The following is a 19,137-nucleotide window of genomic DNA, read 5'->3' on the forward strand; positions in this document are numbered from 1 at the left end:
TCCCTGATTTCCCTTCCCTGCCTGTTGCCCCTCTGTCTTTCCCTAGCCTCCCTTCCTCATTTTTATTTTTAGTCAGTCATGAAAGGCTTAACTTTGCAACTTTCTTATAGTTCATACTGAATTATGTGATATACAACATTGCTTTTCGTTTTGCTGTATGTACTTGCTTGAGCTCTCTCTTTTCACTTGTAGCTCACGCTCACGTACTTGTTTATTTTGTGTTATTTCTGCTCAATAAACTTTTGAATAAAAAAAAAAAAAAAAAGTCAAAAGTTGTCTGAAAGTTTAGTTACGCTTTAAATTAAAAAAACATGCAGCAGAAACGCTGATATGTAGCAAGTCAATTAAGACATTGCAGTATTAAAGTTATGTTTATATGGAAAACTATGTGAAAGAATGACTCACGCAAGAAAAGGAGAGACCAACTGTACTAGTTCAGACCGCGAGATGACCTCCTGATTAAAGATGACCAGACATCGTAAGAAGTTGTCATACGCCTCTGCACTTCTCAGAGCTTTACGGACCTATGAAAGGCAGGGAAATAAAAGAAAAAAAAAAAAAAGTGAAACTCATTTGAAGAAAGTATATTAAATAGTCTGCAGTAATGTTTCACAGTTTTACTACCATACTGAAACCAGCATAGAAAAAAAAAAGAGACATTTCTATGTTACATATGGCATAACTACCATTATTTTTCATAGATATAACAGCTACATTCCTTCAGAAGCCATAACTTACTATACACATACCAAGTAAGGGAAAAATAAAATAACAATGTAACAGTATGTCACATCCATAGTCACCTTATCAAAGAATTGGGACTCTGCCCCAGCTCCATGTTTGTTTGCATCAGCCAAGGTCTGGTCCTTTGGAATAAGTATTTTCGGTTTCTTCTATTAAACAGAGAATAAAGTCAGCTACAAAGAGCCACAACACAATTTAAATGCCAATCTTATATACAAACATCAGCTTGTTATAAGAAGTCTTAAAACTAGAGAAGATACACAAATTTTAAGGTTCGCTGATCTGAATGAAGCTTTAGTTTCACCTTAACTGGTGGCGTGGCTCCAGGTCCTGAATGTCGACGTATTTGACAACCATTTTGGCTGGGCCTCTGTTGTTTATTGTTCATCTGAGGTTTTTTCACAGTGCCCCCATGGTCATTCCTCACAGACTCCACCTTTTCAGCTGTGGTTTTGCTAAGAAGCTTTAATAGTAAAAAAAAAAAAAAAAAAAAAAAAATTACAGGTAAACGCATTAAACAGTTCTGAAATGCCTGATACATAGACACCACAATCGAGATTCTGTTCTCAACTTGAACCCTTCTTGAAACTTTCCAAACAATACATACAGATATAGTATGCAACCTACCAATATTACACTCAGTGAGATTAAACTCCAAACCATGATCTGAAGACAACTTACCACTGAGCTATTGGCATCAGGCAGGAACTGACCAAATTCTGACAAGAGATCTTCCTGGTTCTTAAAAAGCCGAGCGACCTGGGCATAGACTTCTTGCTCTGTCAGGGCAGGTGTATAGTTCCCCCCTGCTTCCTTGGCATTACGTTGTTCCTTCTATAAAAGGAAGCAGAAGTTACCCACTGCAGGTGTAACAGTCATATATAAAACCATGACAAAAAGAAATAAGCAGGTTACCATTTGTATTAATGGGAGACAACTCATTGTGCCCACAGTCAAGACCCCGGTATCCATAAGGAAGCAATGAATAACAACAGTATGAACAAGAGAACCCAGTTCTTAAAACACCTAACAGAGCAGTGTGTGCTACAGATGACTACTGCTTAAATTTACTCCAAACTAGGGTGGGGCAATTAATTGATTAGATTTTGCCCTTCTTAGTTACCTTAACCCTTTAGTAACCAGCCTCTTCTAAGGCTGGATTCAAACAGGGTTTTTTGGAACCTGGTTCAAAAAAACGCCTCCCGCGACTGGATGTCGGTGCAATGCACCGCCATCCAGTAGCGGCATTCCGCTTCGGATTAGGCCTAAATGAATGGGCCTAGTCGGAAGGGAGTGTCGCACCGCAGATGCTCGCGGCCGTCTCAACTGCGGAATCCGCGGCTAGAAAGGGAATGTCGCTTCTTTTTTCTGCGAGCAAGAAAAAAAAAGCTTGCGGAAAAAGGAACCTATTGAAGTCAATGGGAGGCAGTTTTTTGAGCAGATTTTGACGCGGATTCCGTTATTTTTAGATACACTTTTTTTTTCTTTTTTTTTTTGTGGTGGGAAGACCTGGTAATTTTTATTGATACTGTTTTGAGGAACAATCCAATTTTTAGGCCGGGGCCCCCTGTTGTGGAAACACCGAAGCAAAAAATGCTGCTTTTTATAGTACCTTCAAAGCGCCACACTGCAGAAAGAAAGGAAAAAAAAAAATCAGCAACAGAAAAGCTGCATTTTCAAAACTGCTAATGTTCTTGAAAATTGCAGCAATTATACATGTGGAAATACCAGGGTTTTCTGTATAAGTATAATTAGGGCAGAAAGTATGCAGAGGAATTTTATTGCGAAGACACAATTAAAAAAAAAATGCAAAACTGTGCTTTTTTTCCCAAACCATTTTTTGCTGTTACGCTACATAGAGCCTAAGGGCCGGTTCACACATGCTGATGTGTTCCATCTGGAAGGAGTCCGCATGAGGATCCTCCCGACGGAATACAAGCACAACTGCAAGCGCTGCGCAGTTCAAGCACACGGGCCCCATAGACTATAATGGGGTCCGTGTGCTTGCAGCACACTGCCCGCATGAATCATTCATGCGGGCAGTGTGCGGCAAGCACACGGACCCCATTATAATCTATGGGGCCCGTGTGCTTGAACTGCGCAGCGCTTGCAGTTGTGCTTGTATTCCGTCCGTAGGGGTCCTCATGCGGACTCCTTCCACACGGAACACATCAGCATGTGTGAACCGGGCATTATCCTTATAACACTTTTTTCCGTGGCAGACAGATGGGAGGAAAAAAATATCCCACAATTTCTGGTATTTTTTTTTTTTTTTATTCTGTTCAGATTTTGGGTAAAACAACATCACAGTTGCATTGTTCAGGTCCATACAGACATTGCAATACCTAGTATATGGCTTCATGTTATTTTTTTCTTAATTTACTTGTGGCCCCAGAGTGGGAGTGAAGTTAAAAATGCATCCAGGTTTTTTCTGGACCCAAACTGTACAACCTATAACGGTATGCTGGTGAAATTCAGCAGTTTCTGAAATCCACGACATGCCAGTGTTTCTAATGACAGTAATTGATTATAACTGTAATCAATTAATGCCATTCAAAACACCAGTGTGCAGCTTCCTAATAGCACTGAATAGGTTAATAGTAGCTGGAATCACGTGAGGTCATTGGAAACTCATGCACTCCTGTCTGGCAAGTATTTAGAAGGTGCTCCAGATCTAAGCAGGGGATAGAGGAGGACATAGGATGTTGCTCTGGTCTTTTAAATAACAGTAACTGATTATTGCTTCTTTTAACCTGTTCCCTAGTGCCAGAATGCTTCTGCACAGTGTAGAAGAATACTATGGAGGTATGGTCACATGGTAGAAAAAGTGACTGTGCCACCATTAGCTACCACTACATGAGTATGCACCCTATGTCCTGCTGTCTGTCTCTTACTACACAACACCATGCAATTTTGGACTTTTTGTGCCTAGAAGTTATGGTTGCAATGTGTCTCTATTGACTTATATTTAAAAAAAAAAAAAAAAGGAGCCACTGGTCGCCCACAGAAGTTGCAGACAAAGCTGATGTGTGGTTCAAAATGGAGTTAAAACAATTCAAAACAAAGAATACTCGTGTCCTAGGCTTTGCCGCTTTGTGATCCGTTCACACAGAGTTTTTTTGGTCAGGAATTCGGTCAGGAAACAGATTCAAATTCCTCCTGCAAAAAAAAGCCTCACCATACAGTCCTATGGTGAGGCGTTTTTAGGAGGAGGAATTTGAGTCAGTTTCCTGACCAAATTCCTGAGCCAAACAACTCTGTGTTGAACGCAGCCTTAGCTTCAGCTCCCCAGTCTCCTATTCCACAACAGTGGTCAGCTACATCACTACAATGCCAATTCCTCTGCAACAATGATGTAGCCACCTGCATATTATTGCTGAGTCCAGGTGCATATGCTTTCAGTTTTTTTTTCCTCCTGGTTTTAAACCCTTGTCTGTCTGCCATTAGTTTTCACTTGGGGCCCATCCCATTGACACATTTCACAGGTCAGTAACTCCACTCTGCCCTGCACATTATACAATGCTCTGAATAGAAAGTCTTGTTCTGGGGCTTGTTTTCTAAACTTCACTCCAAGTTCATATATTTATACATTTTCTATTCTGCTCCTGAGAAGTGAAAACTGCGATGAGAGCCATTGCAATACATCAAGGAAAGACATTTGATATATGGTTATGGCTGGATATGTGATATACTGAGCTATGGTCTGAGAATTGTACTACGTAAGAGAACCCAAAGTGCATTTTAGCACATTTTCAATTTTTCTTCAAGTTTTTGTTTTGCCAGTTGAGACTCAAGGGCCCTGCAACAGTCTTGAAGATCCACAGAATCTGGACTTTGGCCACCTACATCAGCTATACGAATACTTAGTTCAGAGTTTTTTTTAGTGACTTAGGGAGCGTTCACACTACCGTCGGTGTCCGACAGGTAGTGTCCGCTCAAAATCTGGCACGGACATTAGGAGCGGACACTAGCTGTGTCCGTGACACCTGTCATTTATTGAAATGGACATCGGGTGCGTTCTTTTGCACTCCGTGCCCGTCCTTCCCTGTCTGCATGTAAAGATGTCCGACTTCTCAAGCGGACAGAGAAACCCGACATGCAGGGTTCTTCAGTCCGCTTGAGAAGTCGGACATCTTCACTTGCGGACAGGGAAGGAAGGGCACGGAGTGCAAAAGAACGCACCCGATGTCCATTTGAATAAATGACAGGTGTCACGGACACAGCTAGTGTCCGCTCCTAATGTCCGTGCCAGATTTTGAGCAAACACTAGGAGCGGACACTGACGGTAGTGTGAACGCCCCCTTAGTATTATATTATCAGTACCCTGAACTTACACTTCTATAAGATGTAGTCTAGTGCACAGGTACTGGCAGTGCTATACAGCCAACACCAGCCCACAAGGGCTAAGACTGAAGATAATCTCTTAGATGCTACAATTAATGGCAACCACAGCATCTAAATACAGTACATAAAAGACCTAGTGATCAAAACTTTAGTGGTCAGGCAGAAACCGAAGGAATGAGAAGGTAATTCTGGAGGTGAGGGAGGGGGGAGGACTACAATGACTTTAAGAAGACATTTAGGAGTCACATTTATTAAGCTAGTGGTGCCGTAAATTGGAGACTTTTTATTATGGTCTTTTTCTCTTTGCACTTTTTTCCCCCCCAGATGTTATGCTGCCATCACTACTACTTTTAGTTGGGAAAAAGGGGGCGTGGCCTACATGTAGATCCTTTTCAAGCTGACTTGCATAAATATACTCCAGTAATTGGGCACTTTAAAAAGCCCATCAGGTCAGACAGCATTAAAAAGTGGAGTCTTTTAAAAAACACCGTAATAGTATGGTGGATGCCAGGTATTTAAATATGGCGGCTTTTCAGCGGAGTATTAAAAAAGGCGCAGATAATAAAATAACCTGCAATAACGTCTACAAATTTTGTAGCATGTATATCTTCAGAAACCAGAATATGCTTCATGAACTAGGAGTGAGAAGTAGTTTCTCTGCCCTGCTACACCACTAATGTACACTACTTTACTATATATTGATATAAATCTTTCTGGTTTGAAGAATTGAGGCGACCCATGTGAAGGTCAAGGGATGGTCACTGGCAAGGAACTGGTGAGTCACATGAGATTGGTTTACCAGCAAAAGACCAAACTGGCACTGGCAGCAGACCACAGATGAGTATCATTTATTTATTTTACCCCTTCCCAGGCCTCCACACAGATTTCTCCAATTCCTGAACAACCCCTTTAACGTTTTAGAGAAAAATCAAACAGCAAATTCTGACCTGGTAGGTGTGCAGGATCTCAAGGAAGGCTTTGTAAATATCAGGCTGGCCCTGGAAGCGGTTCTTTATTTTGTTCACATAATTAATGGCATGATTGAATTCCACTGGCTGGTTATTTTGCATGGTTGGAGTAGCAGCAGTAGCTGTTGGGGTGGCATGCGCCAACGGTCCAGGTGTATGGGGCTGTGCTGGTGGAGAACGAGGAGATGGGTACTGAATTGGTGTGCTCTGTTGATTTGTTGGTGTATGTGCCTGTGACGGTACCGGCTGTGGACATAAAAAAAAAAAAAAAGCAAACAATAATATCAAGTGTAAAATTGAAAAATATGTAGAACATACCGTGTATACTTGAGTATAAGCCGACACGAATATAAGCCAAGCTCGAGGGGGGAATCCACCATTGCAGATAAAAAGTCTGGTTATGTGCATTGCAGCTTAGTAACTCCATGAAGATCATAGCAGTTAAACCCATCATGTTCCTCACATAAACCCCCTGTGTGCCTCACATAAGAGTTACTGATATGTGGGACATATGGAGGTAATAATTAGGTATCTTCATAATTAAGGTCCTTCATTAGTACCCTCATGTGTCTCACATATTAGTAACCCTTATATGGGGCACACAGGGGTTAATATGAGGGACATGATGGGGTTAACTATTAATGTGAGGCACATGGAGTTACTGAAACTAAATTAATAACCCCAAATGCCTGACATTAATAGGCAGAGTAACCAAAGGAAGGTACCTGTGTGTGTCACTTTACTGTAGTTTCCTCTCCTCCATAGACAGACATCTTCTATAAGACACAATGTATCCTGGCCACTCATCTGCAGGGTAGATGCTAAATCCTAGTGGGCTAAAGGCCCTCTGATGACGTCATGACCATGTGATCGGACTCTGGTGTGGGCGGAGCTACTAGGATTTAGACCAAGGGTCTCAAACTCAATTTACACGGGGGCCGTTGGAGGTAGAGTCTGGGCCGCATCAGGTTTTCCACAAGCTATGCTCGCCGCAGTAAATTTAGCTCCGCCCAATTGTATGATGACTCCACCTATTCTTATTCATTTTTCATGTGCCCCCACACAGTATAATCCTCCTACAGTCACCCGTACACTATATGTCCCACATTATAATGTTCCCTTCCAACTGCCCCACAGTATTAGGTCCCTCTCCTGATGCCCCAGTTTAAACTGGGGAAACTAGAGGGGACATGAAACTGGGGCAGCTGGAGGGGGACATAAAACAGTGGGGGTAGTTGGAGGGGGGCAATAAATTAATGGCAGCTGAAGTGGGACATTAAACTGGGGGCAACTAGAGGGGGACATTAAACTCAGGAGGCTAGAAGCAGACATTAAACCGTAGGGGCAGGTGGACAGTGACAATAAACTGGGGACAACTAGAGGCAGACAGGTCCCCCTCCAGCTACTCCCACGGTTTAATGCCCCCTCCAGTTGTCCCCAGTTTAAGTGCCCCCCTTCATCTACCCTCAGTTTCATCGCCTCCCACCATTTCTCCCCCAGTTTGATATCCCTCTTCATTTGCCCCATTTTATGTCCCCAGTTTTGTGTCCCATCCATCTGCCCCCATTTTCATATTCCCCTCCATCTGCCCCAATTTCAGATACCCCCTTCATCTGCCCCCATTTTCATGTCCCCCTTCCATCTGTGACCCCAGGTTCACGTCCCCCCCTCCATCTCTGCCCTTAGGTTACTGGCGCACGCACACACACACTCCACCTCACATTCCTCTCAGTACTACATCTCTTCATCTTTCGGCCAGCACACTAAGACACGCCTCCAATAGTCAGGTGATCAGTGGAAACCTAGTACTGCTGAAGTTTAAGACTCAAGGACCTGTGTGTGACGTCAGACGTCACCTGACTATTGGAGGAGTGTCTGTGTGGCGGCCGAAAGATGACTATAGCAGGACATGCAGGGAGCTGCGCGGGGGCCACAAACTTTCGTCCCGAGGGCCGCAAGTTTGAGACCCCTGATTTAGACTCAACCTTATCTGCAGATGTTACATACCAGTGGCTACAGGACCTTTGATGACATCACAGTCACGTGACCTCATGACAAGCCAATCACAGAGCAGTAGCACTAAAGGACCTCCCCCTTCCGGGTCCTTCCAGTTTTCTGTGCTCTGTGGACCCTGACTAGTGTATAAGCCGAGGAGAGCTTTTTCAGCATGAAAACGGTGCTGAAAAAGTCGGCTTATGTTCAAGTATATACGGTAAGTAAAACTAACAGTGTATCACAGAAATCAATGTATGACATGACAAAGTATATGAAAACAGACAATTTCACAGGAGACATACTTGGTTATACACTGACACCAACGACATCATGGCGTTACACGCATGCTGCAGCTAGAATAGTAGGGATAGACTTTAGATGAGGAGATCATATTAAAGCATCATAAATTTTAATAACTGGTTGTGTATATGTGGTTAAGATATTAGGTGTACAAATCTCCTCTGTGGATTTAGAGAAGGACTTTATTTCCACTAAGAGGTAGAAGAAAAAACATATATCTTGCAAATATTTTTCCCCTTAGTATAAGTAGCGAGTCTCCAGTTTTGCAATACCTTATACAAAATATCATGAATAAGAGTGTGGGTTAGGATATTATTGTTTTATTTTTTTAATTCTGGTTTTATTTGCTTTTGTTAAGTGTGAGTCTTGTCCTGGCAGCAAAATGTGACTCATTGTATTATGTCATATACATACAGAAATATGAAAAAATTGTGAAACTCCAACACAGCGCTAGATAGAAGTGACTGCGATGTTCTGCACAACAGGTCAGTGGTCTCACAGAATGATCGGATTATTTAAGGTGAAATTTCTCAATTGAAGAGCAGCATTAACACTCTAGCCTTTAATTTAGCACTGTAATTCACCTTTTCTCTCCATTTTCCAATATATGTTAGAAGTCACATATTGCACTTACCTTATTAATTTTTGCTGGGGCTGGTGGAGGAGTTGGGTGCACTGGAGGAGGAGCAGTCTGTGTGGATGGTTGTGAAGGCGGAGGAACCTGTGGGACGGGGGGCTGAAGACCATGGGTTGTAATCTGGTGTACCTGGCCAGGTGTTGTGACATTTACCAAGTCATTTGTCTGAACCTCTATTTTATACCCAGGTGGCAAAAATGTGTTAAAACCCATTATGAGGTCTGGATGGCCTTTGAACAGCTGGGAAACCCGACTGATGACCCCTGGAGTGTCAATACTGGAAAGAATGAGGGAAAAAAAAAAGTAAGCCTATATAGTCTTTAGAGATTTTTCAGATACAGTTGGATAATGGAAGTGTTGAACACCTTACAACTGTAAAATGTGGCACCCTGAAGAGATCCACAATGTGTTTAATTTCTACTGTAATGTCACATTATACATGGAAATTACAAAACAGACTTAATAGTAGTTATGAGGTGATCAACTTACTATTCAGAGCAAGAGCAGTAGAAATAAGTATAAGGCTGAGGCTCCACGTTGTGAAAATGCAGTATTTTACAGTACATGCAAAGTGGATGGGTTTCTGGCTAATCCCATCCACACTTTAAAAAAAAAAATCTGCAGCAGAAAAGCTGTATTTTCAGACACCTGCTTTATTGAAAATTGCAGGATGTCAATAATACCTGTGGAAATGCTGGTGTTTTCCATAGATATAATATGGGCAGAAAGTCTTCAGAGGAAAAATCTGCAAAAACTCAATGGAAAAAAAAAAAGTGACGCGTTTCCGCTGCTTATTTTTTTCCTGCATTTGTCTACGTGACACCTTAGCCTAAAGCAGGTTCTTGCTTTATACTATGGCCTTGAAAAATGATGCAAGTGAACACGGCAGTTTGGTGAACAAATTACCTCTGAGATTTGAACTCCTTCATAATGTCAAGGAAATCATTGTAAACCTGGGGCTGGCTGCCAAATTGCAGTTTAACCTGATCCAGGTAAGAAAGTGCATCTTCCACCTGAAAGAAAATTAAAATTACACTTTTATCTGCTATTTCAGGTCCACTGAAGGTTGCAAATAAAGCATATACTATGGGAAGAATTCACATACAATGTAAAGGAATCAAGAAGATTCAGTGGATGATGTAACTATTTTAACTCCTTGTACCTTTAGTCTCTGGAACTGCTGACCCTGAGCAGGTGCAGCTGGTGGGGTTGTATGTGGATGGCTTTGAACCCCAGGACCCCCATGGCCTGGCACTGGGTTGCTGTGATGATGAGCTCCATGTACTGCTGCAAGAGCTGCTTGTCCATGGCTGCCAGAACTTTGAGGCACTGTTGAAACCTGAGAAGAAATTAACAACAAACATTAAAACGGATGAGGAGAAAAGTTTAGAAACTCCATGTAATTGATGCAAATGGCTGGCTATCCCTTAAAAGTTTAAAGAACAATTTTACAAAGAAATAATGCAGCACATAAATGGCCGCAGAATGTCAAAATATAAATAGTCTTTATTATCATATCATTAAAACGAAATGTACTGATCTGATGATGGATAAAATAAATCCAATGGTAACAAAAAACAATAATCAAGAGCAGCAATATTACATGGTATATAATAATAAATGGTTTATAGAATATTTGATTGACTCCTTTATGCATAATACTGCTGTAGTGCATTAGACAGGTGGCAAACAAAGTCAGTGGGGCAGATTTATTGTGCCTTGTAAGCCAGGTATGCAAGGCATAAAAAAAAAAAAAATTGGATTTTTGTACTCACTATAAAATCCTTTTCTCGTTGTATTCACTGTGAGACACAGCACCATGAGTATAGACCTGGCCACTTGAAGGAGAATAAAAAGCTGTCTGCTCCACCTCCAGGCTATACCCTGCTACAGCACTATGCATGAATCAGTTTGTATCATAGCAGTAGGAGAGAGACACAATGAAACATGGAACCAACATAGGTCGGGCAGGTGAAAAACAAAGGTGGGATCTGTGTCCCCCAGTGAATACAATGAGAAAAGGATTTTACGGCAAGTACAAAAATACCATTTTTTTCACTGGGAAGGGGATAGCACCATGGGATGTCCTAAAGCAGTCCCAGAGGGTGGGAACAACACACGACCATGCAAACCTTTAGCGCTAGACCGCTTGCAAAAACTTACAACTCAAACTGGCATTGGCAGAGTCCACAGAATGGATCTGGTGAAAATCATAGAAAGTAGATGGAGGACCAGTGAGAGCCTTACAGACTTGAGAAGCAGAAGAAAAATGCTGACAGCCCGAGGAGATACAACAACTGGAGAGAGCCGTTACATGGAAGCGGAGAGCCCTACCCTTAAACTGGTAGGTCTCCTGAATCTCAGACCAAACCTATTGGAAGATGGAAGCAGGCAGGCCTTTGCAAGGGTCCTCAGGGAGAACTAACAAAGCGTCCGAACTAGAGATGAGCGAGTACTGTTCGGATCAGCCGATCCGAACAGCACACTCCATAGAAATGAATGGATACACCTGGTACTTGCGCTTTGACGGCGGCCGGCCGCTTAACCCCCCACGTGCCGGCTACGTCCATTCATTTCTATGCGAGCGTGCTGTTTGGATCGGCTGATCCGAACAGTACTCGCTCATCTCTAGTCCGAACAACAGAAAAGATCAGTGAGAGACAGTTAGCTTTTCATTTCCCTAGTGTCTGTCTCCTAGTGGCCAGGTCTAAACCCATGGTGCTACGTGTCCCATAGAAATAAGTGGTAATTTTTTGAGCAAATCAGAATTTTGTGCAAAAAAAAGAAGAAGAAAAAAAGACTCCATTTCTGCACCTTACTTTTCCACTTTCACAAAACGGGAACGTGGCAAATATGTGTGAAGGTTTTCGCCTCTTCATAAATGAGGCTCACACTCCAGTTCAGGGGTTATGAAGACTGACAATAAAAACAAGTCTTCATAAATTTGTCCCAAATCCTATTACATACTCATTAGTGTTGAGCAAGTAGTATTCGATCGAATACCTCGCTGGCATAGGCATGCGTGTAATCGGCCGAATATTCGAAGCGTTTAACCCCTTGGTGTTCGGCGGATTATACGCATGCCTATGCCGGTGAGGTATTTGATCGAATACTACTCGCTCAACACTAATACTCATCACATCATGAACTGCTGCTTGGCAGGCACCCGACAGTTATTTCACCAAAGCAAGCCTTTGACTAGGAGATATGTGTTTGACGGTTCTACAGATCTGTGTATTTTTTTTTTTTATTTTTTTTTTTGTGGTCCATTTTTTTTGGTAGGATTTGTTATATGCTTCAGGAGCAGGGCTGCATATACTTTATTTCTCTTCAGTGGGCTAAGTACTTCTGTTTATGGTTGTGAGCTTACTCAAAAAAAAAAAAAAAAAGACAAAAAAATAGATGCTAGAAATGTGACATGTATGGCCCCTAAGGTTGCCTCTTAAAAGGTTGCTTTAAATAGCGGCTCTGAAGTAAGTGTTAGTGGTAAAAGCCTCTGAGAATGGGTTCCTGAGAACTGTCTAGCAAAAACATGAGATATAGATTGGACAACTGTGATATTTAGGCTGCGCATTCATACTAATGAATACAGAATTATGCGTTACCTGATATCCAGGTGTCACAGAGTACTGGATGCCCGTTGCGGGCTGCATGGCATCAGACTGCGATTCATAAGCAGGAGGGGCCGGAGCAAGAACACGGTGTTGATGGGCAAATGGTTCAGTGATGCGCCGTGGCTGTGGTGGATAGGGTGCTGGCTCTGGGTCATCCAGTCTTCGCTTCATCCTGAAAACATAGTCGGGTGCCAGTGATGTCCCTCTGAAGAGATAATAGTCACTGTAAGAGACATACAGGTAGCTGAACACGAATGACATGCAACTATTGTTAATCCCAATAATCATATCTCCCTTAAACCTTGGCTAATTTGATGCTCTTAAAGGGGCTACATCATTGGAAAAAGTCATTTTTAACTAATCACATACTTGCATAGCCTTTAGAAAGGCTATTCCACACCTACCTTTTGTATATAAAGCACCTCAGTAGATTTTGAATAAGTCTGTTTTTATTCATATGCTAATTAGTCTTTCTGTGCACGGTCTTCTGTATCTAAAGCACAGGCTGCTGCTGCTGACACCTCCTCCCTGCTCTCATACACAGCAGGGAGAGGAGAGCTGGCTGACAACTTCCTGTGCTCCGTGGCTAATTAGCATATGCATAAAAACGGCCTTATTCAAACACTACAGAGGCAATTTACATACTAAAGGTAGGTGTGGAATAGACATTTTAATGGCTATGCAAGGATGTGATTAGTTAAAAATGACTTTTTCCAATGATAGAGCCCCTTTAACCACTTCAGTACCGGGCTAATTTGTGGTCCAGGACCAGACACATTTTCAGGGTTTTTTGTATGCGCAGTTTTGAGGGCTGTAACATTTTCCCCGTATGTCTCATTCAACTAATTTTTGCTTCTTTTTTCGGGGACACATAGGGCTTTATTTCTATGTTGTTTTTATTTTCGAATGTGTTTTAATTTTTTTTATATCCGGGAAAATATAAACATAATAGGAGGGAAATTGTGTCTAGTTTTCACTTTATTTATTTTTTATTTAATAACACAAAGCACTACTAAAAAACTTCATAAAATAGTTTTTCCTCTCCATTACAGTAATTTTTATTTTGTATAGTGTTGTCGGGGGTGGGGCTATAACCTTTAATAACAGCGTTTTATTAGTGTATTATTTTCTTTCTTTTTAAAATTATTTTCTTTTCATTTTTTTTCTTTTTCCAGATTGTGTCCCCATAAGGTCTTAAGAGACCTTTGGGGATATCTGATCATTTTTTTTTTCTACTGGAGGCTGATTTCCCCTATAACTGAGGCTGCTACATTTAGCCTCAGTTGCAGGAGGAATCCAGCCTCCTGCACACTGTTCTTTAGACTTACAGAGCTGATCTGGGTCCTGTAGGACCCAGCAGCTCTTATAAGACACTGAGCCCGGTGGATCACGTGACCGGCGGATCACGTGACCGCCGGGTCACAGGGCGGCCGCATCATGGCTGCGCCCATAGCAGTGTATACAGTGCTCACTGAGTGCTGTATACACAGCGATCGAGAAGGCAGGGAAGGGAATAAACCTTCCCTGCCATCTCTCTGGGAGCTCTGGCTGAAGTTACAGCCGGCTCCCAGCTTCAGTAGCTGCACGATCTCCGTGCAGCTGCTGTGATCTGATTGGACGATCTGATTGTTCCTGTCAGAACTAGGCAACCACTTCCCGGACGTTTATACTCTATGGGCGGTCCGGAAGTGGTTAATAAACAACCATTTACATATTTTGATTTTGCAGTCTGAACTATAAGGGCTAGTTCACACGTAGTTACATGAATTCCATATGTACACATTCTGTCGCGGCTGCATCCTGTCGCGGCATTCCGCTTCAGATTAGGTCCAAATGAATGGGCCGGAGCCCCGTGGAATCCGTGGCAAGATAGGGCAGCTCGCTTCTATTTTACGCTACTAGTTAGCAGAAAAAAGAAGCTAGCGGCTCCCATTGAAGTCAATGGGAGCTATTTTTGGCAGCGGATTTTGAGGCGGATTCCACATCAAAATCCGCTGCCAAAACACTCCATGTGAACTAGCCCTAAATCTTATGAGCATATCATGTGCTATAGGTGAGGGGGGACTTTGGAAGTATGTAGTTGCTGCTACACTTGCTCGGTCATTGCCCCGAGACCTAGATGTGTAACAGTATTCTGACTAGAAATGATTGTTCTATTTAGTTCTGGTAATGAGCTTTTTTGGGGTGGAGGCTTTGTGTAGAGGTTTGGTCGACTACTTGCAATTTGTGGATTTCTCGAACACTAAACAAATGCAGTATTGCACTTCGCCACAAATCTTCACACATTAATTCAGTGACACTTTGGTAAATACACACTGTAGGAAGTGTGAAATCCTTCTGTTTACTTTCCCAGAGGAAAGTAATGTTTCGCCATACCTGAGGTTGAGAAACAGAAGAGCATACAGAATGCAATACACATCTAGCCTAGACAAATCTGTGTGCTGGTAGAGGCTATGAGATATAATACAAGTTTACTTATCTTTATGCACTTAATACATTCAACAAAAAATGTGGTAAACTACACTGCAGCCCTTATTACCAGAGGCAGTTTTTATTCATAGTGTGCATTTAATACAACAGACACATGCGCTCAAGTGTTAGATGAAGTAGAAGGCCCACATTTATAAAAACCACTGTCATTTCTTTTCAGTCTGAAAAAAATTATTATTTTTTAAATCCTACTGGAGTAGTCTACACCAAATTTATTACAAAGAACATACTATGAAAGTGATATGCAGCCAAAAAAAAAAAAAAAAATCTTAATAATTTTGATGAGATATGGACCAAAAACTGAGCTGGGACCCAGACTTCCCGCATCATAGTGATATATGAGGTTACTCTTAACATGATTACAGTACAATACAGTATAGTAGTGAGGAAACAGGGACTTCTAGCATTATATCAATATGATGCCAGGTTCCAGGTCCGCTCACTCAATGTTCAGTCCCAACATCTGGTCTGTAGGTCATGGATTGAATCCACTTGTACAAAGCCAGCATTAGGCTGAGGCTCCACGTTGATGAAAAGCTGCCTTTTTTGTGCAGATTTTGCTGTAGTAGCCAAATCCAGGATTGGATTTAACAGAAGGTAGAAGTATAAAAACTTCCTTAATATTTCCCTTTCCTTCAAACCACTCTTCATTTTGGCTCAAAATACTGCAGAAAAAAAAAAAAGAAATATAAATTGCACCAAACCCCCCCCCCCCCAAAAAAAAACAAAAAAAAAAACATCAGCAACATGGGTCTTAAGGGGGGAGCCGTTCCTCACAGCTTAGTGTCATTCCTGTGCAGTAGGGAACGTCCCCTTTGACAGTGCATGGATGGACGAGTACTGTCAGGGAAGGCATTCCTCACAGCCCAGCTAGACTGTCAGGAATACCCTTCTGACAGTGGGCTGAGATTATTGCGGTTATAATGGCAAGAATATCTCCAGCCCCGGGACACATAACAGGAAAGCCGACGGGGCACATAACAGGAAAGCCGACAGTGCACGTTCTAGCGGTATCTAAAACTGCATGTGCCTGAGGACATGAAAGGTCCTCGTTTGTTAGCACCAAACCAGCGCTAGTACCTTACAGCGCTCAGAGCTATAGTTTGTTTGTAAAATGGCTGCTTGATTTTGACATAAGACAAAACTGCTTTTTACTCTTATAAAAGCTAAGAGTGTATTGAGGGTATGTTGTGGGTCGGCTGTGTATCGCACCAAGATCATCTTCTTGCTCTGATTACATCAGTGTAGCTGAAAGGAGTATTGGCCAAGAGGAAGATCTCCCTGCAATGCTCAGCTGACCCACAAAACAACCACAATGCACTCTTAACTTACTTATATAGGAATTCAAAGCCGTTATCTTTATTTGTCAAAATCAAGCAGCCATTCTACAAACTATAGCACTGATCCTGAGTACTTTAAGGTACTAGGGCTGATTTATTAACATGTTTTGGTGCTGACAGACTCCCTTTAAAGAGGTCCTTTCATCACTTGGGGCACATGCGGTTTTATATACTGCCTAGAAAGCAGACAGTGCGCTGAATTTAGTGCAGTCGGCTTTCACGATCTGTGCCCCCAGTGAAGCGCTATCGGTGCCTGTACAGTAGCTCTTGACTGTCATAAGGGCGTTCCTGACAGTCAGTCAGGATCGCCCCTCCTGACAGTAGCGCCTATAGCGCTGTACTGTGAGTGGTGAGGAACGCCTCCTCTTTCTCCTCACAGTACTCGTCCATAGACGAGTACTGGGGGAGCCATTCCTCCCTGCTCTCACAGTACAGCGCTATAGGCGCAGCTGTGAGGAAGGGTGTTCCTGGCAGACTGTAAGAAACACCCTTCTGACGGTGAAGAACTACAGTACCGGCACCGATAGCTCTTCACCGGGGGCACAGATCGTGAAAGCCGACAGTGCACAGAATTCAGCACACTGTCGGCTTTCTAGCAGTATATAAAACCGCATGTATCCCAAGTGATGAAAGGTCTTCTTTAAGATGGATGGCTCCTCCACCTTCTTTTGTCCATATGGAGGAAACTGGTGAGCTCAATTCTTCCCTACAACCAAACAGTTTATTAAGAGAATACTCCATGGGGGCTGTGGTGTAATTCTGCCTTGACACTTTATGACTTTTCTTCTTACAGATTCGTCCTGCAGCCTTTGTGTAGACGGATCTGTGTGAGGCCGGAGGAAGGAAGCCATGACTTCTATAAATTTCAGTGGGTCATGGCACCATGGCTCAGTTTCAGCTGCTATTATAGCCATTTTATTATGAAGTTAACTTGATGTAGGCCTTGGCCTATCCCACAGGTATAAGCAATGTTCTTGTGCAACCAATGTTGCTTTTGTACTATTTTAAATAAACGTAGTTCAAATTGAAAAAAAAAAAAACTGAGGAAAATTTACTAAATTTGTTTACTAATTTTTTCTTAATTTTTTAAATGTAAATCAGTTAATTTAAAAGGGGTTTTCCAATCAGAGCAAAGCTAACTCCAATGGTCCCAATGAAAGGAATGGAGCATAGTCTGCCATCCAATATCCATCCAGTAGTGGATGCCAACCCTGTAATGACAGCTATATACCACAGACACATAATACACTAAAAAATTTTGATGACGTAAAATAATAAAACATTTTAGCTAAGGCCCCACATAGTGAGTCGCAGAAAAAAAAAAAAAAAGAAGGCTGTGGAAACGCAAAGCGTTTCTTCCACAGCATTTTTTTTTTTACAAAATGTCCAGAGTTTTCCTCTGCAGACTTTCTGTCCCTATTATACTTAGTCACAAAACACCAGCATTTCCGTATGTTTAACTGGCGTGCTGTGATTTTTTCTGCAATGTGTGGGTGGGATTAGCCAGAATCCTATCCATTTTGCAGGTAAGGTGAACAGTGGGGTTTTTTTTTGCCACAGTATTTCCAACACGATCAACCAACTGCGTTCTCACAACGTGGGGTCCCAGCCTTTAAGTGTATTAATTGTGCCTTCTGATTTTTCAGGATAAGCTGTATTCATGAGGAATACTACTATTTCTGCTCATCATATATCTTAGTCATAAGTCACATAAAGCCCACAATGATATCTATGTAAATGGATGGCTAGCCGATGCTTCAGCTAAATAGGAGCTTATCACAGCCAAAGTACATTATTTGCTTCTCTATGTATGTCCTGCGGCTATTCCTGAGTGAGAGAGATACAATTAAAGTACTGATTCTCCTCTTCTCTCTGTGCGCAGTGTATGGTAGCTGGTCTTCCCCAACACAGATAGAACTTGAAACTACACATATATTCTGCAATTTGATTTGTACCCTATAGGTCCGTGATGGCAAATCTATAGCACATGTGCCAGAGAGGGCGTGCCATTGCTCTGATCGCTCACTAACGAGGAATTCCCCGTTAGTGAGCGATCACTTCTTTCAGCTGTATGTGCAAATGCACTGTGGGACGGATTGTACTGTCTGGGAGCCCCTTCGCTATTTATATGATATATGATTTTATAGTAGTCATGATATTAGTACAGGCTGTAATCACATTATAGGGTCACTATAAAACAGGACCTGTGCTATGTAAATAGTGAACATTAAAGAGGACCTTTCATGGTTTGGGGCACAGGCAGTTCTATATACTGCTGAAAATCCGACAGTGCGCTGAATTCAGCGCACTGTCAGCTTTCCCGATCTGTGCCCCGGGTAAAGAGCTCTCGGTCCCGGTACCATAGATCTTTACAGTCAGAAGGGCGTTCCTGACAGTCAGTCAGGAACGGTCTTCTTCAAAGCAGCGCCTATAGCGCTGTACTGTATGAGCGGGGAGGAACGCCCCCCCCTTCCCTCCTAATACTTGTCTATTGACAAGCACTGTGAGCAGAGGAAGGGGGCGTTCCTCTCCACTCACACTGTACAGCGGGATAGGCGCTGCTGTGGAGAAGGACGTTCTTGACAGATTGTCAGGAACGCCCTTCTGACTGTAAAGAGCTACGGTACCGGGACCGAAATCTCTTTACCCGGGGCACAGATCGGGAAAGCTGACAGTGCGCTGCATTCAGCGTACTGTTGGCTTTC

General features: G+C 42.3%; 1 protein-coding gene across 5 annotated transcripts in view; it reads right to left on the reverse strand.

Moving 5' to 3' along the window:
• SIN3A (SIN3 transcription regulator family member A) overlaps positions 1 to 19,137 on the reverse strand; it is a 46,447-nt gene that overhangs the window by 20,120 nt on the left and 7,190 nt on the right. For 2 of the 5 annotated variants that reach the window (XM_075273673.1, XM_075273678.1), the window contains exons 2-10: positions 12,594 to 12,805; positions 10,151 to 10,327; positions 9,895 to 10,001; positions 8,986 to 9,265; positions 6,036 to 6,302; positions 1,426 to 1,578; positions 1,049 to 1,207; positions 804 to 893; positions 406 to 524 (exon numbers count right to left, since the gene is read on the reverse strand). In XM_075273673.1, coding sequence (XP_075129774.1) covers positions 406 to 524; positions 804 to 893; positions 1,049 to 1,207; positions 1,426 to 1,578; positions 6,036 to 6,302; positions 8,986 to 9,265; positions 9,895 to 10,001; positions 10,151 to 10,327; positions 12,594 to 12,805 — 1,564 coding nt within the window. Of the gene's footprint in view, positions 1 to 405; positions 525 to 803; positions 894 to 1,048; positions 1,208 to 1,425; positions 1,579 to 6,035; positions 6,303 to 8,985; positions 9,266 to 9,894; positions 10,002 to 10,150; positions 10,328 to 12,593; positions 12,826 to 19,137 lie in introns of all 5 variants that reach the window. The other 3 variants (XM_075273675.1, XM_075273676.1, XM_075273677.1) reach the window with 3 other exon arrangements.

Source organism: Leptodactylus fuscus, chromosome 5 (assembly GCF_031893055.1).
Source record: "Leptodactylus fuscus isolate aLepFus1 chromosome 5, aLepFus1.hap2, whole genome shotgun sequence".
In the NCBI taxonomy this organism is placed as follows: domain Eukaryota; kingdom Metazoa; phylum Chordata; class Amphibia; order Anura; family Leptodactylidae; genus Leptodactylus; species Leptodactylus fuscus.